General features: G+C 43.8%; 1 protein-coding gene and 1 pseudogene across 4 annotated transcripts in view; both read right to left on the bottom strand.

Moving 5' to 3' along the window:
• The window catches only part of mms22l (MMS22-like, DNA repair protein), a 33,223-nt gene extending 15,965 nt beyond the window's left edge, over nucleotides 1-17,258 (bottom strand). The window contains exons 1-13 of one of the 4 annotated variants that reach the window (XM_029629426.2): nucleotides 16,973-17,258; nucleotides 16,453-16,720; nucleotides 15,586-15,711; nucleotides 15,409-15,461; nucleotides 15,114-15,201; nucleotides 14,734-14,911; nucleotides 13,678-13,771; nucleotides 13,311-13,441; nucleotides 7,385-7,498; nucleotides 7,065-7,241; nucleotides 6,767-6,829; nucleotides 6,549-6,668; nucleotides 6,144-6,379 (exon numbers count right to left, since the gene is read on the bottom strand). In XM_029629426.2, the coding sequence (XP_029485286.1) occupies nucleotides 6,144-6,379; nucleotides 6,549-6,668; nucleotides 6,767-6,829; nucleotides 7,065-7,241; nucleotides 7,385-7,498; nucleotides 13,311-13,441; nucleotides 13,678-13,771; nucleotides 14,734-14,911; nucleotides 15,114-15,201; nucleotides 15,409-15,461; nucleotides 15,586-15,711; nucleotides 16,453-16,628 (1,556 nt within the window). In that variant the 5' untranslated portion in view covers nucleotides 16,629-16,720; nucleotides 16,973-17,258. Of the gene's footprint in view, nucleotides 1-6,143; nucleotides 6,380-6,548; nucleotides 6,669-6,766; nucleotides 6,830-7,064; nucleotides 7,242-7,384; nucleotides 7,499-13,310; nucleotides 13,442-13,677; nucleotides 13,772-14,733; nucleotides 14,912-15,113; nucleotides 15,202-15,408; nucleotides 15,462-15,585; nucleotides 15,712-16,452 lie in introns of all 4 variants that reach the window. The other 3 variants (XM_029629433.2, XM_029629442.2, XM_029629451.2) reach the window with 3 other exon arrangements.
• Nucleotides 17,259-24,861: 7,603 nt separating this feature from the next.
• LOC135563272 (delta-type opioid receptor-like) lies at nucleotides 24,862-25,763 on the bottom strand (annotated as a pseudogene).
• Nucleotides 25,764-27,977: the final 2,214 nt, after the last annotated feature.

Raw genomic sequence — 27,977 nt, 5'->3', positions numbered from 1 at the left:
TAGCCTACAAGCCACTGATGCAGAACTTTGGAAAATCTACAGTACCAGTCAAAAGTGTGGACACACCTACTTATTCATTTCTACATTGTAGAATAATAGTGAAGACATCAAAACTATGAAATAACACATATGGAATCATGTAGTAACCAAAAAAAGTGTTAAACAAATCCAAATGTATTTTATATTTGAGATTCTTCAAAGTAGCCACCATTTCCCTTAATGACAGCTCTGCAAACTCTTGGCATTCTCTCAACCAACATTTCTTTTTTAAAATTGTACCTTTATTTAACTAGGCAAGTCAGTTACAAACTGTTTGGGATAGGGGGCAGTATTTTCATGTTCGGATGAAAAGCGTGCCCAGAGTAAACTGCCTGCTACTCAGGCCCAGAAGCTAATATATGCATATTATTAGTAGATTTGGATAAAAAACACTGAAGTTTCTAAAACTGTTTGAATGTCTGAGTATAACAGAACTCATATATGGCAGGTGAAAACCTGAGAAAAATCCAACCAGGAAGTGGGAAATCTGAGGTTTGTAGTTTTTCCAAGTCATTGCCTTTCGAATATACAGTGTAAATGCGGTCATATTGCACTTCCTAAGGCTTCCACCAGATGTCAACAGTCTTTGGAACCTTGTTTCAGGCTTCTACTATGAAGGGGGAGCAAAAAAGAGCTGTTTGACTAAGGGGTCTGGCAGAATGCCCTGAGCAGCCGTGAGCGCGAGCTGCGTTCCTTTTCATTTCTAAAGACAAAGGAATTGTCCGGTTGAAACATGATTGAAGATTTATGATAAAAAGATCCTAAAGATAGATTGATTCTATACATCGTTTGACATGTTTCTACGAACTGTAATAGATTTTTTAAAACTTTTCGTCTGGACTTGCCCGCGCCTTGTGAATTTCAATTGGTGAACTAAACGCGCTAACAAAAAGGAGGTATTTGGACTTAAAGATTAACTTTATCGAACAAGACAAACATTTGTGGAACTGGGATACCTGGGAGTGCATTCTGATGAAGATCATCAAAGGGAAGTTAATATTTATAATGCTATTTCTGACTTTTACTGACTCCATAACATGGCGGGTATCTGTATGGCTTGTTTTTGTGGCTTAGCGCTGTACTCAGATTATTGCATGGTGTGCCTTTTAATTCTATGCATAACACTTGTATCTTTTATCAAAGTTTATGATGATTATTTCTGTACATTTATGTGGCTCTATGCAAATTCTCCAGATGTTTTCAAGGCACAACATTACTGAACATAACGTGCCAATGTATACAGATTTTTTGATATAAATATGAACTTTATCGAACAAAACATACATGTACTGTGTAACATGAAGTCCTATGAGTGCCAGGTGATAAAGATCAAAGTTTAGTGATTCATTTTAATCTCTATTTCTGCTTTTTGTGACTCCTCTCTTTGGCTGGAAAATGGCTGTATAATTTTGTGTGACTAGGCGCTGACCTAACATAATCGTATGGTGTGCTTTCGCTGTAAAGCCTTTTAGAAATGGGACACGATGGCTAGATGAACAACAAGTCAAGCTTTCATTTGGTGTATTGCACTTGTGAATGTATGAAAGTTAAATATTTCCCAAAAATATTTTGGGAATTTTGCGCTCTGCCATTTCAGAGGATGTTGTCCAGCCTAGCCTAGAACAAATTGTTATTTTCAATGAAGGCCTAGGAAGTGGGTTAACTGCCTTGTTCAGGGGCAAAACAACAGATTATTACCTTGTCAGCTCGGGGACTCGATCTTGCAACCTATCGGTTACTAGTCCAAGGCTCTAACCACTAGGCTACCTGCCGCCCCTATGAGGTCACCCGGAATGCATTTCAATTAACAGGTGTGCCTTGTTATAAGTTCATTTGTGGAATTTCTTTCTTTCTTAATGTGTTTGAGACAATCATTTGTGTTGTGACTAGGTAGGGGTGGTATACAGAAGATAGCCCTATTTGGTAAAAGATCAAGTTCATATTATGGCAAGAACTGCTCAAATAAGCAAAGAGAAACGACTGTCCATCATTACTTTAAAACCTTTTACGGCTAGGGGTTCCACTAGAGGAACGTTTCGACAACATCCTGTGAAATTGCAGGGCGCGAAATTCAAAATAAATTATTAGAAATATTTAACTTTCATAGAATCACAAGTGCAATACACCAAAATACAGCTTAATTTCTTGTTAATCTAGCCACCATGTCAGATTTCAAAAAGGCTTTACGGCAAAAGCAAACCATGCTATTATCTGAGGACAGTACCCTATCAAACAAACACATGACAATCACATTTCAACCCGCCAGGCGCGACACAAAACTCAGAAATAACGATATAATTCATGCCTTATGTTAGAGCCGATTTGGACATATTTGTATAAAAGACTAAACATACGGAGCTCCATGTATATTTGTGTAAATATATTAAATATTAATGTATATGATGAAATATTAGGTACCTACCTTTATGATTTATATTTACCTGATTGAGATATATTAACTCAGTTTTTGGCCCCCCCTCTTGCCTATTCATTGTATTGTGGTAAGTGTGTTAGGATAAAGGCAGGAAGTTGGGCCTTCGGGAGAGGGAGTCCTTGCTAGATGCGGGAGCGGTATAGTTTTTTGACCATACAGACAGGTCATAATATGTATTTTCCATATCAAGTATTCTATGCTTTAAGTTGATTGGAGAATCATTTATTTGTTAGATATAAGAAGAACAAACATTTTTGTTGCACCATATCCCTGGATGTCATTGAATGTTTGGCCTTTTGGAAACCTTGAGTGTGGACTGTGTGCGTACCAAACAACCCCGCTTCAGGCTTGGGCAGTGGCTATGGTAAAGACGAAAGGAAGCCACTACATTCAAGTCAATAAACTCCGTGAAGGATTACTATCGGAAGGAAATCTCCGGTTAGGACACACGCTGGATATTGTTCTATTTGTAATTGCATTCGGATAGTAAGGACAGCTCGCTTGGAAGGATTTGAACTCCGAGAATTTGCCAGCCGTGAGTAACCACTGTGAATGAATGAGCTGCCCTGTTCAATGCGATCGTTTGATCATGCATATTATGGAAGCGCAAATGTGCTTTTAATTCGAATGTTTGATAAACTTGGGAATGGAATTCAAAACACAGCGTTGTGAAAACAATTAAGAAGTTTAAGTTTGGGAAACACTGAGATCCTACGCACAATGTAGCCTAATCTTATGTCTAATATTTGGCCTAACGTGGAAATGCAATGCATCAACGCAACGAATGCAATCTAAGGATCTAAAGATACTGTGTGTTTAAACTTCATTAAAGAGACAACTTATAAAGGGACAACTTATAATGGGATGAAATGTTTAAAACGCATCTAAAATGCCGAACTTGCACATGTGCAATTCAAAATGGGTCAATATGCTGAAATGGAGGACTGTGCTTTAAAGCATTAAAGGAGGTCTAAAGGGGCATTACGTTTAACAATCAAAAACCAACAACTGTATCATTGTAAATTGAGTGAACTAAAAGTGAATGATGGAGGATGAGATCCCAAATAAGACTCCACTGGAGAGGGCAGAGGAGCATCTAAATTCACTCTATGCAGCCCGGAGAGGCAAACTTGGAGTGTGTACACGCAAAATAAATGAAATAAAAGCCCTTCTTGTTGATGGAGGAAACATTGAAACTGTGGATGAGAGTCTTGAAGCATTTCATGCTGTTCTCAATGACTTTAAGAATGCTCATGATTCTGTGCTAGAGCTGGTCACAGGAGGAGGAACACGAACAGGAGAGCATTAACTATTATCAACCAAGAATGAGAACTTATTTCCTGAAAGAGGTGGAAATATGGAAAAAAGCTGAAATCGAGCCACTTTGAAGATCTTCTGTCTCGTGCAACATGACTACAAAATATCTAATAAATTACCTGTAATCTTGGTCCAAACATTTCAAACAACTTTCCAAATACAACTTTAGGTATTTTTAAACGTAAATAATCGATCAAATTTAAGACAGGATACACTGTGTTCAATAGTGGATAAAATGAAAGTGGAGCGAGCTCTCAGGTCACGCGCCCCAACCACAACAGTACACTTGGCTGTACACCCAGATAGGAAATGGCTACTTCTTCATTTCTCAAAGGAAAAACATCAACCAATTTCTAAAGACTGTTGATATCCAGTGGAAGCCATAGGAACCGCAAGCAAGTGCCTTAGAAATCTAAATCCACATAGAAAACACATTGAAGGCACTGTCACCTCAAAAAAAAATCCTGGATGGTTTGTCCTCGGGGTTTCGCCTGCCAAATAAGTTTGGTTATATTTACAGACACCATTTTAACAGTTTTAGAAAATTTTGAGTGCTTTCTATCCAAATATACCACTTATATGCATATCCTAGCTTCTGGGCCTGAGTAGCAGGCAGTTTACTTTACTGTGAAGAACAGTAGGAACTGGTGACACGTGATTTATTTAGAATTCTAGGCACACTTCACCAGCACGGCTACCACAGCCTTCTGCAGCAATACGCCATCCCATCTGGTTTGCGCTTAGTGGGACTATCATTTGTTTTCAACACACCTCCAGGCTGTGTTAGGGCTATTTGACCAAGAATGAGAGTGATAGAGTGCTGCATCAGATGACCTGGCCTCCACAATCACCCGACCTCAACCCAATTGAGATGGTTTGCATTTAAGAATGATGGAGTCCACTGTGTTCCTGGGGACCTTCAATGCTACAGAAATGTTAGTAGCCTACAAACTTGCTAATGACCATCAGAGCTTGGAGAAGCTTAGTTACCGTGACCGGAATTTGACTGCGGTCATGACTCGTGACGGTAATATGGTCACCGTAACAGCCCTAACCATGACTGGTTCTAAAGTTCTGCTACATGTTACACAGAGAGAGAGTGAGAGGAGGAGAAGGAAAAAGGTGAGGAAGAGAGGTGTATGGATGGTATTCATGTGGCAAAAACCTAAGGCAGGAAGAGAAAGTGAGAAAGAGACAGAAGGTACATTTCTAATTTTTTATTTAACTAGGCAAGTCAGTTAAGAAACAAATTCCTATTTACAACGATGACCTAGGAACAGTGGGTTAACTGCCTTGTTCAGGAGCAGCACGACAGACTTTTACCTTTTAGCTCGGGGATTCGATCTAGCAACCTTTTGGTTTACTGGCCCAACGCTACCTGCCTAGTGGTTAGAGAAAAGAAAAACAGCAGTGGGAAATGGATTTATAGCTTGTCTGTAACAGGTTGGGAGGCTTTTTCCTGTGTTTTCTGTCTGTCAGACAAACAGTCCGTCTGTGTGTTTGTTTATCCTGGACAGCTTTTTCCAAAGGCAAGCAGATGCTCAAGACTCCCGGCATAAGAGATCAGCGCTCTCCCAGTCGATCCCATTAATGAAGCCACCACAGGCCTCCCACGGAGCCAGCGGGAACGCTGCCGGAACGCCGTAAGCACGCCCGGCTCTTCTCGAGGGAACTGGAGCAGAGAGAGAGGGGGTGTTCTAATCTGGACCAGGCCCAGCCCAGTCCGGTCCCTGCCAGCAACCTTCCTGCCGCTGCCCACCCCCATCCGTGCTGGAAACCAACACGGCTTCGTTAAGGGGAATTAACCGCCATGCTCGTTAGCTAATTAGCCTTCATGTCTGCGGAGCGGCTGAGCACGTTCCAGACAGAGTGAAGTCATTAGGCGGACTTATCCTCCTCGCTAGCGCCCAGCCGGGCTCGTCCCAGGCCACGTTCTGATGTTGGGATCCATGGGCTTATTGTCTTTGGTCTCCCCCAGAAAGAGGAGCCATAACTGGGGGAGTTTGGGAAACAGCTGTGGGTTTTATGTGGGGCTCAGTGGGACTAGGCTGGTCTCCACTGGGAGGAGAGGAGAGGCAGGTGGAGGTTCCTCCTGAGACACCTGCTCTCCCTGGGAGTCTGAGCAAATAGAAAAGCATCAGAGGGGCTGTGCCACACCTGGCAGGCACACACACATGCACAGACACGTCAAGATCAAGGCACAGAGAGTCGTGTCTGTGAATGTGGACTCACCTGTATTTCGTATCAACATAATATTGAAGTAAACTAATTTAGCTCCATTTAAAGAGTACCGTAGGGGTATAACTGGCCTCCTTTTCTGTACCCCATCCCTACACACACACGTGCGCCTCACCTGCCCTTGATCTGCCTCCAAGGGGCGCCGCCTGCGTTCTCCTGGGCCAGGTAGAGAGCCAGCACTCTGAGGAAGATCTGAAAGGAGTTGGCTGAGCGGTACAGCTGGGTGTGGCCGGAGGAACGAAGGGGGGAGGGGGAGCAGCAGCTTCGGGCCTGGTCCAACAGGGCCAGGGGGGTTCTGCTCACGCTGCCGAGCCCCGACACCCCTAACCAGGGCACTGTGAACAAACCGCTCTGAAGGGAAGGGGAGACGGAGGGGAGAATGTAATTGGGATATTTGGGGGGGATTAATGGGCACATAACTCTGCTGTATATAATAGACATAACATCTCATACACATCAAACATACTGTACATGACATATAGTCCATGGTTTAGAGTGGTGTGTTAGAGGTATTCTTTACCAGGTTTTTGCTGTAGTACTCCCAGAGTGTGGTGACAGTGCCATTGTTAGGTTTCCATAGCAGAGACAGACTCAGGCAGCAGTGGACGTGCATTCTGATCTGGTCCTCCTGTAGCGCTCTCTGCAACACACACAGATCAATCAACAAAACAAATGATAACTGTACACAGAAACCATGCACCCGTCCATAACCCATATCCCCTTTGCGCGAGAGCCTACCTTGGGGTTACAGGTGGACTTGAGCAGCTCACACACAAAATTCCAGTTATCCTCCAGCTGTTTCTGTGAGACCAGAGCATTATATTACCAACAAAAACATACAGTCTAATACGCTTGGGCAAGAAGTCAAAACTGCAGCGGAGGCGATCGGGACAAATCAGGATTTTGACCGTTTCAACTATAAATGGAAGACACATTTCAGAAATTCAGCCATATCTGATTAATCAGGGGGGGAAATCACACCCCTTTACAGTTTAGGACATCCCTCCTTATAGCCCCCTAATCTCAGGTAGATTACCCCGTTTTGGAAGGCCCCGTTGCGGCTGTATTGTCCCAGCTCAGCCAAGTGAGTGACAAGCCACCAGGTGAAGCCCAGAGGGTCTTTACAGTGTGTAGGGAGCACACCGTACGGCTCTGCTACAGGCTGGCCACTGATCAGAGACTGCAGCAGTGTGTTCATGTAGTTCCAGAAAGACTGGGGGAAACACACACACATGTGCACACACACACACACAGTTGTAAATACAAACACTATGTCAAATTTGATTAATTGCAGAAAAAATCCAAATGGTCACTGAATCATAGAGTTACACCAAGTGTGAATGTGTGTATGTTCACCTGTGTGTGTAACACTTTGCTCCTGTGTTCCAGTAAGTGTATAAGTAGTATCCACAGCTCTTTGGTGCAGGTGCAGTAGTAGTGATGGCTGGTCAGGGCCTCAGTAGGCCTTACCTAGAACAGAGGAAAGAGTTAGGAATACCCTCGGAAGAGGCTACCAACTCTTACGGAGATGTAAATGTTGCCTGTAGGTTTTAAATTACCTGTAGGTTTTAAATTACCTATCGATTTCACCCTTTCCAGGCAGTATTATAACCATATGAAAAGTTGTTAGGAATTTTCTTTTTTTGGTTTTTCTTCACACCCAACTCTTAGACACAACCACATTGCTTACATCCGCCATGACAGGCTCATTGTCCACCCTTCCTCACAGAAGCCTGGAAGGGATGAGAGAGCCAAGCCTATGGGTTCGTAGCTTCAACCCCGCAGCACCCACACCAATTGATTAATGGACTGCTGAATATATTTTTATTTTTTTGTACCTTGCTTTGTTTGCTCTTTTCACTATTATGTCCATCTCTGATAAGCTACCAAGGAAAGGGCTGAAAATAGCCTATATTATATGTAGCCTTAGGAATAAGGTTCAAGAAATCAATAACTTGCTAACATCAGATAACATTCATATACTAGCTATTTCTGAGAGTCACTTGGATAATTCATTTGATGATACAGCAGCAGCAATACAGGATATAATATCTATAGAAGAGGCAGAAATGCTTATGGGGGAGGTGTTTCTGTATATTCAGAGCCATATCCCTGTAATGTTTACAGATCTCATGTCAAGTGTTATTGAAGTGTTGTGGTTGCAGGTTCACTTGGCACATCTAAAGCCTTTTATTTTGGGGTGTTGCTATAGGCCACCAAGTGTGAACAGTCAGTATCTAAATAATATGTGTGAAATGCTTGATCGTGTATGTCAGTGGTCACCAAACTACGGCCCGCGGGCCGGATACGGCCCGTCAGCACATTTGGCCCGGCCCTCTGAACAATACCAGAGACGCTATCGAATTTTTTTCCTATTTGGCCTCCAGAAAAAAAATCCTAGGCCCGGCCCTGTCAAAGAGAGAACGGAATAATGGCGAAAAGGTTAGGTAAGAGAAAAATTGATTCAGAATGCAGGGTATTTAACCTGCAGTGGACAAACTATTTTTTTTTTGTTCAATGCAAAGAAAAGGCTGTTTGTCTCATCTGTCAAGAGACGGTGGCGGTATTCAAAGAATACAATCTTCGCCGACACTATGAATCCCGTCACAAAGACAAGTACGATAGCTTGCAAGGCCAAATACGAGCAGACAAACTCTCAAAGCTAAAAAGTGGACTACTATCTCAGCAGAATACATTTGTACGCCAAGCTCAGCTGAACCAGGCATCCGTTCGGGCCAGCTTTCGGGTTGCTAAACTGATAGCAAGAAGCGGTAAGCCTTTCACTGATGGAGAGTTTGTTAAGAAATGTATGGATGCTGTCGCGGAGGAGGTGTGTCCCGAGAAGAAAGATGCATTTAATGCCGTAAGTCTGTCGGCGAGTACAATCACCAGACGCGTTGAAGAAATCGGGAGTAATGTATATGCCCAGCTGCAGCAGAAGACGAAAGAATTTGACTTTTTTCATTAGCACTGGATGAGAGCACGGACGTGCAAGACACAGCGCAACTGCTCATTTTTATTCGTGGAGTTAGCGCAAACTTTGAGATATGCGAGGAGCTGGCAGCCCTCCAAAGTCTCAAAGGGACTACAACGGGAGAGGATATTTTTGACAAAGTGTGCCAAACCATGGAGAAGTTGGACCTGGACTGGTCAAAGCTAGCTAGCATCACGACTGACGGGGCTCCTAGCATGGTGGGCGAAACTCGCGGTCTAATAGGACGCATGAACCGGGAGTTGGAAAAAAGGGGTCTCACCGCCCCGCTACGAGTCCACTGCCTAATTCACCAGCAAGCACTGTGCTGCAAAGTGTTGAAGTGGGATTCTGTAATGAAGGTTGTGGTGTCGTGCATAAACTTCATCAGAGCAAAGGGACTTAAACACAGGCAGTTCCAAGAATTCCTGTCTGAACTGGAGTCTACGCACGGAGATGTGCTGTACTACACAGAGGTCCGATGGCTGAGCCGGGGCAGTTTTGAGGCGTTTTTACGAGCTGCTACCCGAAATTAACGCATTTCTTCATTTAAAAGACAAAACGGTCCCAGAGCTGATCGACCCAGAATGGAAATGGCACCTCGCATTTTTAACAGACGTGACAGAAATACTTAACAGCCTTAACTTGCAGCTACAAGGCGAGGGGAAACTCATTTGCGACATGTATTCACACATAAAAGCATTTGAGGTGAAATTAGCGCTGCTTTTGGAACAAGTGAAAAGCGCAACTTCGTCCATCTTCCTGCTACCCAAAACCTGTCGACAGAGAACCCAGCGGTCCCGTTCCCAGCTGAAAAGTGCGTGGAAGCACTGGAAATGCTGAAGGCGGAGTTCGGTGTGCGATTCAGTGAACTACATGTTCATGCAAAAGAAATCCGTCTTTTTCAGAACCCCTTTGTTGCCGACATTGATGAAGCCCAGCCTTCATATCAGTTTGAGTTGGCTGAGTTACAGAACTGTGATGTTCTGAAAGACGCATTCAAGCCCAACAGTCTCATTGACTTCTATGCCGCCCTCCCAAACGACACATATCCAAACATCAAAAAACACGCAATGAAAATGTCCACAGTTTTTGGCAGCACGTATATCTGCAAGAAAACCTTTTCTCGCATGAAACTGCTGAAAACCCCGATGAGATCAAGATTGACAGATGAACATTTGCATCAGTGCTTGAGACTGGCTGTAACTAGAATGGAACCTGATATTCAACTTCTCACCAGCCAGATGCAGGCCCACAGTTCACACTGATGAACATACATAGGTAAGCTCACTTTTCTGACTTGAATGAGTCATTCTGAGCATAAACAAATATAATCATAATAAAATCTACTGGGATAAAATCCATCTTTACAACCATACTGGTAGTGAAATGTATTGTGCTGTGTAGGTGCTGTATCACTTAGTTTAGTTTCTCAACCTGCTTCTTTTGTGGTTTTCACAGGGAAGTTGATGAGAGAGAGCTGCAAACAGCGGTGTCTACAAGCCTACTGGAACCTACAAAAGGATTATAAGGAAGGAACACAAGAACTTTAAGAGACTGCTCATATGTGTCAGAGAGATTCTGCTCTGACAACTGAGCTGAACTTTTATCTGTTAAGATTGTGCATGGCACGACAGAAAGTTAATGTTCCATGGCTTTTTTTTCTATGAAGAACCCAGAGAGAGTTATTTAGTTATTATTTATTTCCTGTTTTTTCTGTGAAGAACTCAGAGAGGGTTATTTAGTTATTATTTATTTCATTAATAGTGTTATTATTTGTTTCCTGACTTTTTTTCTGTAAAGAACCTGGAAAGGGTTATTTGGTTATGTGTGGCTTTCTGGAAAACAATAAAAATTTTAAGCTCCCCTACAATCGTCACACTTTTTCTGTTACAAACTGACACCGGCCCCCCATCAGAGAATGGAAAAGTTATGTGGCCCTCACAGGAAAAAGTTTGGGGACCCCTGGTGTATGTGATGTACACAGAGAGGTCTACCTTCTTGGGGACTTGAGTATTGACTGGTTTTCATCAAGCTGTCCGCTCAAGAGGAAGCTTCTTACTGTAACCAGTGCCTGTAAACTGGTTCAGGTTGTTAATCAACCTACCAGGGTGTTTACAAACACTACAGGAACAAGATCATCCACATGTATCGATCACATTTTTACTAATACCGTAGAACTTTGTTCTAAAGCTGTATCCGTACCCATTGGATGCAGTGATCACAGTATAGTAGCTATATTCAGGAAAGCCAAAGTTCCAACAGCTGGGCCTAAAATAGTGTATAAGAGATCATACAAAAGATTTTGCTGTGACTCTTATGTGGATGATGTTAAAAAAGTTGTTGGTCTGATGTGATTAATAAGGAGCATCTAGACCCTGCACTTGATGAATTTATGAAATTTCTTCTTCCAATTATTGATAAACATGCACATGTTAAAAAACTGACTGTTAGAACTGTTAAGGCTCCATAGATTGATGAGGAATTAGTTCAAAGAGATGGGGCAAAAGGAGTGGCTAATAAGTCTGGATGTACATCCGACTGGCAGACTTACTGCATATTGATTACTTAATTGGCAAAGTGGCAAAGTGGTCAACAACGAACTGTGAGCCAAGAAAACAATTAATGAAAGAAAATAATTGCATGTTTTAATTTTGTAAAGTTAGTGTGGGAGAGATCAATAATGACAAAACCTGGCATTGACAACTTAGATGGAAAGCTCCTGAGGATGGTAGCTGACTCTATGGACACTCCTATCTGTCATGTCTTTAATCTGAGCCTAGAGGAAAGTCTGTCCTCAGGCCTGGAGGGAAGCCAAAGTAATTCAACTACCCAAGAGTGGTAAAGCAGCCTTTACTGGTTCTAACAGCAGACCTATAAACTTTCTGCCAGCTCTTAGCAAACTGTTGGAAAAAATTGTGTTTGACCAGATACAGTGCTATTTCTCTGTAAACAAATTAACAACAGACTTTGAGAATGCTTATAGAGAAGAAGGGCACTCAACATGTACTGCACTGACACAAATGACGATTGAAAGAAATTGATAATAAGATTATGGGAGCTGCACTGTTAGATTTCAAGCAGCCTTTGATATTATTGACCATAACCTGTTGTTGAAAAAAAAAACTTAAGTTACGGCTTTTCAACCTCTGTTATATCGTGGATTCAGAGCTATCTATCTAACAGAACTCAAATGGAAGCTTATCTAATGTCAAACATGTAACGTGTGGTGTACTGCAGGGCAGCTCTCTAAGCCCTCTACTCTTTTCTATTTCTACAAATGACCTGCCACTAAACAAAGCATGCATGTCCATGTATGCTGATGATTCAACCATATAAGCATCAGCAACCCCAGCTAATAAAGTCACTGAAACCCTTAAAGAGTTGCAGTCTGTTTTGGAATGGGTGGCCAGTAATGAACTGGTCCTGAACATTTCTAAAACTAAGAGTATTGTATTTGGTAAAAAAATAATTTCCTACGTTCTAGACCTCAGCTGAATCTGGTAATGAATGGTGTGGCTGTTGAACAAGATAAGGAAACTAAATTACTTGGCATTAACTGTCATGGTCAAAACATATAGATGCAATGGTTGTAAAGATGGGGTGAGGTCTGTCCGAAATAAAGAGAAGCTCTGCTTTTTTGACACCACACAGAAAAAAGCAAGTTCTGCAGGCTCTAGTTTTGTCTAATCTTGATTATTGTCCCGTCGTGTGGTCCAGTGCTGCACGGAAAGACCTAGTTAAGCTGCCCTGGCCCAGAACAGAGCGGTACATCTTGCTCGTAATAATTGTAATCAGAGGGCACAGTCCCCAAATCCAGAACAAATTCAAGAAAGCATACAGTATTATAGAGAGCCATTATTGCATGGAACTCCGTTCAATCTCATATTGCTCAAATAAACAGCAAAACTGGTTTCAAAACACAGATGAAGCAACACTTCACGGCACAACGCTTCTCCCCTACTTGACCTAGATAGCTTGCATGTATGCATTGAAATGTAGGCTACATGTCTTAAACATTTTATTATTTTTACGTAGTTTTGTCCTTGAGCTGCTCTTGTCTATTAATGTTCTGTATTATGTCATGTTTCATGTGTACCCCAGGAAGAGTAGCTGCTGCTTTTGCAACAGCTAATTGGGATCCTAATAAAATACAACAATACACCACCCACCCACAGAGAGATGGGAGCACAGCGTCAGCCATAGTGTGGCGCCCCTGGAACATTCTTAAGGGGTTTGCCTCAAGGCTTACTCAATGGTTAGTGTTGTTAAGGAACACAACACACACGAGAGGGACCCCATGCACAGTACCTTGCTGTATTTGCCCATGGCCATGCCTGTGAGGTCAGAGAGCAGGTTGCAGAGATGCTCCTCAAACAGGCTGTTGTTGGTCAGGTTCTCCCCTGTCAGGTTCACAAACTGGTGGGCGTACACCACCTGACCTGCAAAGGTCAAACAGACAAATAAGAATGCAGTAGACCTACAATGCACTGACAATACCAGCCTGACAATACCAGCCTCAACTTATTTTATTTTTCTCTCTCTCTCTTCATATTGTGTATTTCAGATCCGTTTTCGATTTTTACAGTACTGCATATGAAATTTGTTTTGCCTTGGAAGATTACCCTACGATAGGTTAGACGAGATCCTAAATAACAACAAGAAAATCAACACATACCTTGCATCCTCTGCCCAAGCAGGTGGAGAATCTCCAATACTGACCAGTGGATGTCCAGGTGGAGGTGTAACAAATGCCAGGAGGGAGGAAACAGCTGAGGGGAGATATACAGTAAAAGCATACCAGGGTGTATTCACCAGACCTGGGTTCAAATACTTTAAAATATCTAAATTACTTTCACATACTTACGAAATGTAAAGGAACATTTTATGCATGTGCTTTTCTAATAATGTAACTAATTGAACGAATCCTCACTATCTGCAAGTTGGCAGAACGCCCAGGCCCTTGATTTGAGAACAAAAGATATCTGTTTCAAGGTTTCCGCCTAGACAAGAAGCCTCCTGGTGTTGCCTCGTAGGGTCTGTCACATGCATGACCCAGTATTGGTCAGTCACATGAATGAAGCAAATGTTAATGATTCATTAATTATGAATGATGAATAAGCTAAATCATGCAAATATAACTTGTCTGCAGTATATTAGAGAACTAACGGGACTTCCCAGGTAGAGCTCCTGATCGAAATGTATACTTGGTGAATTGAGTTGGTTGGAACCTCTCCAGGGCGCTGATGATAAAAAATGATTAATTTAAGATTGACTTCGAGTGTCCCTGTGTAGAATTTCCACAACATAAGTAAGTATTGAGATATATTTTCTTTGACAAGACAAGTAGTTGAATATTTTCATGTATTTGGAAATACACTTGGAAAGTATTTGAAAAACTTAAATCCACTGACTCAAATACACTCTCATACATTTAACCCAGGTATTTGAAAATAGCCTTTGAAATAAGTATTTGAACATACTGTCAAATTAAAATAAGTATTTGAACATACTGTCAAATACAATTTGACAGACTATTTGTTTTTTACATTCAAATACTCAAATAAAAATAATTGTTTTTTTGGCTGTGTATTTGAATATTCTGTGTATTTGAATATTGAAATACACAGAAAAAGTAAATGAAATACCAGATACTCAAATACACATATTTGAACCCATGTCTGGTATTCACTCACAATATTCATGCTTTTTGTGTGTGTGTGGGGGGGGCTACCTTGCCCTGGTGCTGTATGGTGAGGGCACTCTGGATGTTGGCTGGCAGGTCTTTGAGGCGCCCTATGAGGAGGGTGACCCCAAAGAGCTCCTCCAGCAGAGCAGAGGGTAGCTGAGCCTCCAGCTCCACATAGGGGTGACAGGGGCCCTCCTCCAGGGAACAGGTGGGCTCCAGGTACCTGCAGGGTGCAGAGGTCACATAGGGAATCACAGAAAAGTCAGGTGTCAGACCTGAATGCTGATCCTTTGACCTTTTAAACAAAAAACAAATCCTTACACTGTTTTACTGGAACTAGATATGTATATGCCTAGTAAATATAGCCTATGCCCTAGGCCAGGAACAGTCAGTGAGAATCAGTAATAACTGACCAGCAGCATTACCTGTATAGGAAGACTTTGACATATTGGAGAAACAGCACACATTGTTGCCTAAGGTCTTCTGCCTCATAATGGAGGCTGCTGGCTTGGCCTGAAACATAAGCATTGTCAAGTACATACAGTACAACAAAAACAGTACAAGATTTCCCCATTACAACAACCCAGAAAAAAATACAACCACCACCATACCAAATATAATCACTTCACACTTGGTTATTACCACAAAGCTTTATCAAATGTCAACGTATGAACTCCTCACAAAACCATGAGCAGCAAGGTACACATTAAGTTAGCTTACCAAAGTCATGAGAGCTGGACTGCACCAGGGTCTCTAATTTAAGAAGCTTTTGCCTGAAAGGTGACAACAAATTGTGACATACTGACCTCAAAACCCTGAGAATGAGAGACAGTGAGGCAGTTCTACATAGTCTGAAATAAATGAATGACACTCCACATTATCTGGCTGTATTCCCACCTGAACAGGCCAAACAAAAGCTTGGTCGATTCCACCAGAGCGGTCTCTGTCACCCATGGGAAACCAAAGATATCCACTGTGTCATCTTCGTAGTCTGCAGGGGCTGGGGCCAGACGTAACAGCAGCCTATGGAAGACAATAGTAACTTACTGCTGCCGCCTAAAAGACACTGAAGACAGGGAGTTTTCCCTCAAACAATATTGTCGGTAATGATTCTGTTGTATTATAACAAGGTCCACATATGATTATTTCTGTCCACTGTTGTCAGCTGTCCAATCTGACGATCGTTTGAGTTACTATGCGTCACATTCGGTATGCAAGTCCCACCTATTTCCTGGATCATGTCCTGTTATTGAATGGCCTTCAAGATTATATTGTCAAATTCATGAAAACACAGTAATTTAAGATATATATTATATTTGTATTAGTGGATTAATTTACTCAATCAAACAGAAATCTTCATGAAATGCATCAGGTAGAAGTCAATTAATCCACAAATACTAATATATTTTTTACATACATCTTAAACAACCACTTTTCTATTAATTCGATTTTATATTCTTGAAGTCCATTCAAAAACACTGTGGGACACAATCCATGAAGTAGGCGGGCCTTTCCTTCTGTATTTACCATGACAAGTACCTAATGTAATGTCTCTTTACTCTTATACAGAAGATTATACACTGAATAAAGGAGTACAGAGGAGTATTTCTGAATGTAATAATTCATTTAAATTGACTGATTTCCTTATATGAACTGGTACTCTGTAAAATCTTTTAAATTGTTGCATGTTGCATTTATATTTTTGTTCAGTATAATATTAGCCTGCCAAGATATGCCTTAGCAGTGTGTTCATAGAGACGTTACCGTTTCAGGGAGCCCCTGCCAATATAACCGTCAGATGACAGTGGCCGGGTGTCATCCCGACCCGGGTCAGATGCACAGGAGAAACAGGGCGGCAGGGCTGGGGTCAGGTCACACTGGCTTTCCCCTGCGAAGGGTGACACCGGCGGGGTCAGCGACTGGCTGATGTCCTCTTCCATTGTCTTCACTTTAGAGAAGCGACATTAAAGACACAATCTGTCATTTCAACAGTCTGGCCATGGCACTTTGATTGGGAAGATGAGAAATAGGGCTGGGGAAGTGTACAATTCATAGTTAGAGCTTACTGTTAGTAAGTTACGTGCAGGGAATGACAATCGATGTTTTATCAATATAATCGTTTTTGAAACGATACAAATGACAACATAAACAATTAAACAACACATCTATAAAAACGTACACGTAGTTAGCCAAGTTAACCTTGTAATCTTACAGGGCTAATGTTGGCCAACTTCTAACGTTACTTAGCTAGCTAGCTAACGTTACAGTTCCCTGAAATACTAACGTTTGATTTGTATAACTAACTCCTTGTTCTAATCTGCGCCGTGGTTCACTACCAGTAGCAGTTACTCTGAGTCTTGACTTTATGCCCTGCCGAGAATAACATCGTCAAAAACACCTACATTAGCAGCACTGTTGAATAAACTGCAATTACACCATTAAATGAAACGCCAAGTTAAAAAAGAAAACAGCTTGGTGTGGTTAACGAGCTAGCTTAAATCCAGATGAAATCCTGGAATCCTTTCTGAACGCTCTGTCTGGTGTTTTCACTTCCGCCGGTCTCTCCCGCGCAAAAGGAACACACGAGCTACGCATGCGCAAAGTCGGCACCGCGACCGATATCTCCGGGATAATTGGTCCGAAGTTCTGTCGAGAGGAGTGACGTAGCTGTTAAATTGTAGCAAATACGTTACAGTTATCATTCGATTGATTTTAAAAAAACAAGATTACAAAATAATGATATGCCTTTATTTTTTTACATTTTATTTCACCTTTATTTAACCAGGTAGGCAAGTTGAGGACAAGTTCTTGTTTACAATTGCGACCTGGCCAAGATAAAGCAAAGCAGTTCGACACATACAACAACACAGAGTTACACATGGAGTAAAACAAACATGCAATAGAAAACTAAGTCTATATACAATGTGAGCAAATAAGGTGAGATAAGGGAGGTAAAGGCAAAAAAAAAGGCCATGGTGGCGAAGTAAATACAATATAGCAAGTAAAACAATGGTAGATTTGCAGTGGAAGAATGTGCAAGGTAGAGATAGAAATAATGGGGTGCAAAAGAGCAAGATAAATAAATACATTATGGGGGGAGGTAGTTGTTTGGGCACAATTATAGATGGGCTATGTACAGGTGCAGTAATCTGTGAGCTGCTCTGACAGCTGGTGCTTAAAGCTAGTGAGGGAGATGTGTTTCCAGTTTAAGAGATTTTTGTAGTTTGTTCCAGTCATTGGCAGCAGAGAACTGGAAGGAGAGGCGGCCAAAGGAAGAATTGGTTTTTGGGGGTGACCAGAGAGATATACCTGCTGGAGCACGTATCACAGGAGGGTGCTGCTATGGTGACCAGCGAGCTGAGATAAGGGGGGACTTTACCTTGCAGGGTCTTGTAGATGACCTGGAGCCAGTGGGTTTGGCGACGAGTATGAAGCGAGGGCCAGCCAACGAGAGCGTACAGGTCGCAGTGGTGGGTAGTATATGGGGCTTTGGTGACAAAATGGATGGCACTGTGATAGACTGCATCCAATTTATTGAGTAGGGTATTTGAGGCTATTTTGTGAATGACATTGCTGAAGTTGAGGATTGGTAGGATGGTCAGTTTTACAAGGGTATGTTTGGTAGCATGCGTGAAGGATGCTTTGTTGCGACATGGGAAGCTAATTCTAGATTTAACTTTGGATTGGAGATGTTTGATGTGAGTCTGTGTAACAGTATAACTTTAAACCTTCCCCTCACCCATACCCGGCCGCGAACCAGGGACCCTCTGCACACATCAACAACAGTCACCCACGATGCATCGTTACCCATCGCTCCACAAAAGCCGCGGCCCTTGCAGAGCAAGGGGAACCACTACTTCAAGGTCTCAGAGCAAGTGACGTCACCAATTGAAACACTATTTAGCGTGCACCACCACTAACTAGCTAGCCGTTTCACATCCGTTACACTCACCCCCCTTTTGACCTCCTTTTCCGCAGCAACCAGTGATCCAGGTCACGGCACCAATGTAACAGTATAACTTTAAACCGTCCCCTCGCCAGGCGCGAACCAGGGACCCTCTGCACACATCAACAACAGTCACCCACGAAGCATCATTACCCATCGCTCCACAAAAGCCACGGCCCTTACAGAGCAAGGGGAACCACTACTTCAAGGTCTCAGAGCAAGTGACGTCACCGATTGAAACGCTATTTAGCGCGCACCACCGCTAACTAGCTAGCCGAGAGTTTACAGTCTGTCAGCTCAGATTTGAATTTGCAACCTTTCAGTTACTAGTCTAACGCTCTAACCACTAGGCTGCCCTGCTGCCCAAGCACTGAATTAGCCCATGTCATCTAACATTTTTATATTGGTAAATTAGTCTAGTGGCCAGCTATCTAAATGTAGTAATCATGGTCGAATTACCATCCGAGGGCCCCCAATGATTTTGTTAGTCAAACTCACTCAGATATCATATTAAAAACAACAAATATTTCTCTCCACCCTATGACAAATGTGTAGAATTGCAGAGAAATTGCAAAAACATATCTGTCCCATGGCAAAATGTGTAGAATTGCACAAAATTAACTAAAACTTAAAAAACAACAACAAGGGGATGGTAATTGTTTTCTCGCAATGTGGTTTGGCGTGGTGGGGTCGGGGGTTATCCAGATGTGGATGCAGTGACTGATATAACTGCCCCCTAGCTGCCTCTTATTAACCCACCATAATATTGGCCTGGAAACGGCATTGATTTGATTATTATTAGTTATTATTATTGCATTATTTAGTGCAATTTATTATATAGGGCTACTGTATTGCCCCCTTGGTGCAGGTCAGGGGAAGCTGGGCGGGGTGCTGGAGGCCTGGTGATGAGGCTGAGGCTGGAGCGAGAGGGGTTGAGACAGGGTAAGCAGGTCCGGAGGGAATCCAAGGGAGTAGTAGAGTGGGGAATCTAGGACAGAGTAGCAGGATGACGAGACATGGGACAGGAGACAGGGACCAGAATCAGATCGGGCAGAACTGTAGCGGAGAAGATATCAGCGTCAGGCAGGGAAACAGGATCTGAAAAATAACAAATAGCTAGAAGCGTAGACTGACTGAGCAGAGATTACGATCTGGCAGCGTGGAAGTGGCAGGGCTGAGTATTTGTATAGGTCTTGATTATGGAACAGGTTGCAGCTGGTGGGTGTCTGCTCTGACTCCAGCTCACCTGTCTCTGCCCACACAATCACACACACACACACACACACACACACACAGAGGGAGAGGGAGAGAGTACTGGGGGATGCATAGAGAAAATGCGTATTGATGTGGAAATTAGTTGAGGCAACTGATAAGAGTGTCTCCTGAGTGGAGGAAGCTAAACTGTTAGCAGCACGCTGACCCCCATTACGGCGCTGCTAACAGCTTAGCTTCCTCCACTGTTTAACTACCCTATGCTGGACTCGAACCAAATATCCTCTGTTTTACAACACAGGTAACCGTCCTCCTTGACACTGTGCAAACCAATTGAGCCATACAAAAGGGACCCCTTGGATGGCTCCATCGACGACATTTCAAGACAGGTGTGGAGGGAGCTTAGGGTACATTCTTAACTCCGTTACATTCACCCCTTCTAAACTCGCTAGACAGCGAGCAACCCCGACCGTTGAGAGAAGGCCAACTGTCGATCCGGGTCACGTCACCACCGTAATGGGGCTCAGCGTGCTGCTAAAAGCATAGCTGCCGCCACTGTCTGACTGCCCCATACTGGGTTCGGTATCAGGTTTAAAGGTAAGACCCAGATGCAGACTGTGTCGGAGTAACAATGTTTATTACAGCAACAGGGCAGGCAAACAACTGGTCAAGGCAGGCAGGGGTCAGTAACCAGAGTAATGGGGGAAAGGTACTGGATGTGATGAGGCCTGGGTCCAGGATGTCCCTGGCGGGGACCCAGCACCTCTCCTCCGGGCCATAACCCTCCCAGTCAACCAGGTACTGGAACCCCCTGCCCCAAGGTCGAACCTTCAAGAGACGCCTCACCGTGTAAGCCGGTTGGCCCTTGATGCGATGAAAGAGAGGGGTGGACCTGGAAACAGGAGACAAAGGGCTATGAGACATGGGTTTAACTCTGGACACATGAAAGGTGGGATGTATACAAAGTGTACGGGGCAACAGAAGATGAACAGCAGAGGGGCTAATCATTTTGGCAATGGGCAACGGGCCGATAAACCTGGGGAGGGGTTGCGGGATTCCACCCGGAGGGGCAGATCCTGGGTGGATAGCCATACCATCTGCCCTTGTCGTCGATACCAGGAGGTGGTCTTGAGGAGGGCCGACCGGGCTCCTGGGCAAAAGGAACATCTGGGCAGAAGGAATGCCAACCTCTTCCTCCTGCTCGGGGAAGAGCAGGGGCTGGTACCCCAGGGAACACTCAAAAGGAGACAGGTCCGTGGCAGATCAGGGAAGGGTGCTGCGGGAGTATTCCGACCCACACCAGCGTTCCATAGATCCAGCTTGGAAAACACAGTGGCCCTCTGGAGCAGCTTGGAGGCCGAGGAGATGAGTGAGAACGGGTAGCGGTTCTTCACTGTTATGTCATTGAGTCCCTGGTAGTCAATGCATGGGCGCAGGGTCTTGTCCTTCTTCTCCACAAAGATGAACCCTGCGCCGGAGGGAGAGGACAAAGGACGTATAAATCCTGCAGCTAAGGAGTCCACAATGTAGGTGTCCATGGCCTTGGTCTCCGGTCCTGACAGCAAGTACAGTCGTCCCCGGTCGGAGTGTTGAACACCTCCTGAAGGTCCTGGTACTCCGCAGGAATGGCGGAGAGGTCCGGGGCACCTTCCGAGCCCCAAGGAAGACGCCCCAGGGCAGGTTGAGCTGACTTCAGACACTGGGCGTGGCAGAACGGCCTCCAGCCCATGATGGCACCAGTAGACCAGTTGATGAGGGGACTTGATGAGCAGGAATTGAATAGTCTCACTGTGATTCCCTGACATCATAGTTTGATGGGAGTGGTAATATGAGTGACCAGGCATATTGAGCGCCTGTCCAGTGTTCTTAACATCCATGGGAGTGGAGAGGGGCCGAGTGGGGATGTTCAGCTCGGAAGCCAGGATAGCATCCAAAAAACTCTCATCGGCCCCAGAGTCAATGAGAACCCAGAGAGATTTAGACTGGCTTCCCCACAGCAGAATGGCATGAACAGGGGAAGCATATGGCCCACCAGAGTACTCGCTCCTACCAGTGAGCCTGATCGCTTTAAAGGACAAGAGGACACAAAATGACCAAGAGTCCCGCAATACAGACAACTCTTTGTGTTGATCCTGTATTGCCATTCCCCTGGCGATAGCACAGCTCTACCTAGTTGCATAGGCTCGGGAAGCGGTGACTCAGCCGTCTTCGGCGACTCTCAGGGAAGGTCGGGAAGCCTCGGGTTCTCTCGGCAACTGGGACTTCCCGGGATGACTCCTTGGGAGGAGATGGTGTCGCGTATCTGGCCTGGGTCTGCTGGGTCAGGCATGGCTCATACAATCAGGTTTGAAGGTAAGACCCAGATGCAGACTGTGTCGGAGTAACAATGTTTATTACGGCAAAAGGGCAGGCAAACAACAGGTCAAGGCAGGCAGGGGTCAATAACCAGAGTAGTCGGGAAAAAGAGAGACTGGGGAGAAGCATGAGCTGAGACGAAAACTGCTGGTTGACTTGACAAACAAGATGAACTGGCAACAGACAACAGAGAAGACAGGTATAAATACACAGGGGATAATGGGGAAGATCTGGGGTGACACCTGGAGGGGGGTGGAGACAATCACAAAGACAGGTGAAACAGATCAGGGTGTGACACTCGGGGGGATCTACAGATACTGTTTGTCATGCTCAAGGAATGAGCAGCATTGTTTTTTTAAATGTTTACAGCAACAAGTCTGATGTCTACAGTAACAAGTCTGGTCTACAAGTTAACACCCTGGCAGTGCTGTGTGACCTATAGCCTGACCTGTGAAAATCATGTCCAATTCTACCATGAACTCTCTTTAAAAAAAAAGCTTTTTAAAAAAAGAGTCCCGTGTAGTTCGTACCTTATAATGACTTAGCATAATGAGCTATATTTTCCTTCATTTGGTCTCCTCCAAATAATATCTCCTCATTGTGTTGAGCATAGTGGTAGTCACTTACTGTTATCTCTGCTTGATCAATTAACCTGGAATTTTGTGGAACTCTGCTTGATCAACTAACCTGGAATTGTGTCATGTTAAAGGGAAACAGTAACTGTTTCTTGGAAATAAAGTACTTTTTCACTTGTTAGTGAACTGACGTCCTCCTGCAACCAACATGGGAGACATGTGGACGAAAATGCATGTTGACGGAGAAATGAGTTGGGGCAACTGATGAGTGCGTTCTAATATAACCCTGTTTGTCTGCGTGACACATCTTACACAGGCTATGGAAACAACCTCATGCTATAGCTATAACTGTGTGGGTGTGAGTGTGAGTCATTTATGTGATCAGCATAAGCATAAAAGAGAAAATTAACCCACCATCATTTTGGATTACTCCTCACCTTACCAAACAGTTATGTCAAACTGATGTGTAACAACACAACACCCCTGCCAAATACTCTCTCTTCTACTTTCAACAGAGAAGGAAGTGTTTGCAATGGAAGTCTGATTTAAATATCATGCCCAAATCATCTCAAAAATATTTTTGGGCATGAAAGCAATATCAATGAATCAGTCAAGCCTATTTATAAAGCTCTTTTTACATCAGCCCAATGTCACAAAGTGCTATACAGAAACCCAGCCTAAAACCTCAAACAGCAAGCAATGCAGATGTAGAAACACGGTGGCTAGGAAAAACTCCCTAGAAATATAGGAACCTAGGAAGAAACCTAGAGAGGAACCAGGCTCTGAGAGGTGGCCAGTCCTCTTCTGGCTGTGCCGGGTGGAGATTATAACAGTACATGGCCAAGATATTGAAACGTTCATAGATGACCTGCAGGGTCAAATAATAATAATCACAGTGGTTGTAGAGGGTGCAACAGGTCAGCACTTCAGGAGTAAATGTCAGTTGGTTTTTCACAGCCGATCATTCAGAGTTAGAGACAGCAGGTGCGGTAGAGAGAGAGAGTCGAAACAGCAGGTCTGGGACAAGGTAGCACGTCCGGTGAACAGGTCAGGGTTCCATAGCCGCAGGCAGAACAGTTGAAACTGGAGCAGCAGCACGACCAGGTGGACTGGGGACAGCAAGGAGTCATCAGGCCAGGTAGTCCTGAGGCATGGTCCTAGGGCTCAGGTACTCTGAGAGAAGAGAAAGAGAAAGAGAAAGAGAGAGATAATTAGGAGCCTACTTAAATTCACACAGGACACCGGATAAGACAGGAGAAATACTCCAGATATAACAGACTGACACTAGCCCCCTGACACATAAACTATTGCAGCATAATTACTGGAGGCTGAGACAGGATGGGTTGGGAGACACTGTGGCCCCATCTGACTATACCTACTTTGCCAAAGCACAGCCCCCACACCACTAGAGAGATATCTTCAACCACCAACTTATTACCCTGAGACAAGGCCGAGTATAGCCCACGAAGATCTTCCCCACGGCACGAACCAGAGGGGGGCGCCAACCCGGACAGGAAGATCACGTCAGAGACTCAAGTGACGCATCCCTCCTAGGGATGGAATGGAAGAGCACCAGTCAGACAGAATCCCAGTGGAGAGAGGGGAACAGGCCAGGCAGAGACAGCAAGGGTGATTCTTTGCTCCAGTGCCTTTCCGTTCACCTTCACACCCCTGGGCCAGACTACACTCAATCATAGGACCTACTGAAGAGATGAGTCTTCAATAAAGACTTAAAGGTCGAGACCGAGTCTGCTTCTCTGACATAGATAGGCAGACCATTCCATAAAAATTTAGCTCTATAGGAGAAAGCCCTGCCTCCAGCTGTTTGCATAGGAGGCCTGCGTCTTGTGACCGTAGCGTACGTGTACTGTAGGTACGTACGACAGGACCAAATATTAATATATTTAAACATGATTTTAAGCTTTACAAAAACATAAACAATGCTTACATGTCCTTTGTTTTCTGGGGTGGTTATTGTAATTTAGTACTGTTGTGCTAATCTCAATAAGATATTTATATGTCATATTTGCCTGTATCAAGGGGAATATTTCAATAGTTGAAATTACTAATGAGTGACCTGAAATCTTACAGATTGTGACTACTCTTGGACACTACCTGACTGTCACTTCTCTGTGCTCTCTGGGTGTTTCTGGGGGCAAAGGCATAGAGGAATGGATCCAAGCTGCGGTTGATGAAAACCAGAGATCCATCAATCCTACAATTATCCTCCCAGAACACTCTCAGAGCCTTATTCTTTGCCAAGATGGCCGTCACTCCCAGCACATTCATGACACGGTGAGGAGTCCATAGAACGATGAAGGACCCAACGATGAGGCTCACTAATCGGGTCGTCCTGGGGCTTCTGAAGAAAGCAGTTTGGATCACCCTTTGCCGGAGGCGGATATAGGCTGTGGCCATGATGAAGAAAGGAACTACAAACGCCAGGAGAGTCTGCAGGAGCAACACAGCCACCAGCTCAGCGTCTGATGCAAAATCATACTTGCATCGGACCCATCCATTTATCACCCTCCTTCTCATCCCGCACCATTACCCCATAAGGGATGGACCCCAGCTGCCCCAACACAGTACAACCAGTAGCCCCCTCTCCTGTGCCACTCCCAGTCTGGCCCAGCTGTAGAAATGCACTACCTGGAGGTAGCGCTGGATGCTCAGGAGTGTGACAGTCAGCAGACCAGTACAGATACTGCAGTAGAAAAAGTATATGTTGAGCTGACAGAGCACTAGACCCAGGCTCCAGGTGAAGACTACGTTGTAGATTCGCAAAGGTAGGGTAAAGATGCAGCCGAGTTCAACATCAGTTTCCGGCTCAAACTGGATAGATCTTGGTCCGACGGAGGACGACTATAACTGCAATCTTTCTGGGAATTACCGAGCAGGCAGTACAAAGACAAGGCCACGCCAGGAGTCAGACCCCAGAAGGAGGCATTAGAGGTGTAGTTAAAGGTGGAAGAGTTAACTTGTTCCATTTCTACCAGTAAGGCAAACTGACCGGTCAACTGGCTCTCAGTAAAGTGAAACCCAGTTAAGTCACATGGGGTAAAAAGCTAGCAATATTTTCTGAAAGTTCGCTAATTGTAATTGCAGAAGCTCGCAATTGCAGAATTGATCAAACCACAGTTCCATGGGTTAAGGTTCTCCAACCCTATTTTCCATTAAGTATGTAGGATTCCGTGTTTTTAAATCTACCCACTGGTTCTGAAATGGTACAAAAATGCAAATGCTTTGCTAATGCATCGGTCACATGACAGTATTTTCAGAGCAATAAACAATGTAAGAATTCCCCCCCCTGTTTACTATGTTTTAAATGTCATGCCCTATCATCTCAAAATGATTGTATACTAAGTCACTGAGCAACACAATCCATTTAAGAGGTGATTTCGGAAAGGAAGCATGCTTAACAGGGGAGCTACAGATATGTTGTGCTCAAGGAATGAGCAGCATTGTTTTTTAAAGTCTTTTAATTGTACTGAGTACAGTAACAAGTCTGGTCTACAAGTTAACATCCTGGCAGTGTTGCGTGACCTATAGCCTGACCTCTGGGAATCATGTTCAATTCTACCACAAACTCCCTTTAACGCTCTTTTAAAAAATGAGTCCCATATAGTTAGTGCCTCATAATGACTTTGCATAATGAGCTGTATTCTCCTTCTTCATTGGGTCTCCTCCAAAATAGATCTCCTCATTGTGCTGAGCATAGTGGTAGTCACTTTTATCTCTGGTAAAGCCCTGTGGCCTCTGCTTGATCAATTAAACGCCTGAAAGGCCTTTCTCCCCGGGCCCTTTCATCCTTCCGCCTGGGAGGGATAGAAAGTTATCAGTCTTTCCAAGCCGATATGCAGGACGGAAATAAGTAGTTTGTCTCTAAAAATGTACAGGTGCTTTATCAGCGTCGCAGTAGGCCCCCAGGCCGCATCTGCATTCGGTTTGCTGCTGCCGGTATGCCATTTGCTCCACGACCTATCTGGCCCCTTGTTCAGCCTGCCTGTGCCTGGGGCCTGCTGACATAGGGGGCGTACTGTACGGCTCGGCTCCTCCAGCTCCACACAGGGATTGACTAGGGCTAAGTCTCCTGGCGATGTTATTGATTTCAGCTAGGGTATTCTTACTGTAGATTGGGCCTGAGTGATGGTGTAGATTTGAGGAGCAGTGTGGGTATCCGTTTTCATATGGCTGACTGTTGAGTGTTTTGAAGGGAGCTGATGTGAAAGAGGATGTGAAGGAGGAAGAGCATAACCCGAGCAATGTGTTCATCATTGCTCAGTGAATATAGAGGGATACATCGAAATGGCAGCGATAAAGAACGAACATTTAAAAAAAATGTAATAGTCTAAGTAAGCTACTCTTTTAGGAAATGTGAAGCTAAATTATTCATTTAGGTAACCATTTCTTTCTAAGATTTTTTGTTTGTTAACGTGAGGCAGCAACAGTTCAGACTCAGTCAGAGGTTCAGATTCAGTCAGGTGCGAAACATCTGTATATATTTTACCGTGCAGGCGGTGAAGAAGGCTGGATCCAGATGGGTTATTTACAAAATATACAGTATGGACAGTATATGAAAAATAATCACTTTTCTTGTTACCTCAAACACAGGGAAAAATGGGGAAAATGCCCATAAACACACATCTGAATTGTATATGGCAGAGCTGTATACATGCATGTTACCTGACAAGCAGCTCTCCCAAAATAAGGAGAACGAGGAAAGGACCTGCCTAACCTGGCATAAACCATTCTCGCCTTTACAGGTGTATTCTCAATGAACAGGGCAGAAATTTGACGAACTGACTTGTTGGAAAGGTGGCATCCTATGACGGAGCCACGTTGAAAGTCACTGAGCTCTTCAGTAAGGCCATTATACTGTCAATGGTTGATTGCATGGCTATGTGCTTGATTTTATAGCCGAATCCACTCATTTGAAGGGGTGTCCACATACTTTTGTATATATAGTGTATCATTCTTCCCTGGGAAGTCCTTATGGCTTCCCTGCAGTCGATACGTCTAAAGTCTCCTATACATCCTTTAAAGGCCTAGTGCAGTTAAAACACGTGAATATCCTGTGTTTTATATATATTTCCACTCTATGAGGTTGGAATAATACTGTGAAATTGTGAAAATTATTATAAGAGCTGTTTGAAAAGGCTACGTGAAATTTCAGCCTGTTTAGGTGGGACGGAGTTTTGGCC

The sequence above is a fragment of the Oncorhynchus nerka genome, linkage group LG3 (genome assembly GCF_034236695.1).
Source record: "Oncorhynchus nerka isolate Pitt River linkage group LG3, Oner_Uvic_2.0, whole genome shotgun sequence".
In the NCBI taxonomy this organism is placed as follows: domain Eukaryota; kingdom Metazoa; phylum Chordata; class Actinopteri; order Salmoniformes; family Salmonidae; genus Oncorhynchus; species Oncorhynchus nerka.
Note: the sequence above shows the minus strand (reverse complement) of the source record. Positions and strands in the feature narration are given on the sequence as shown.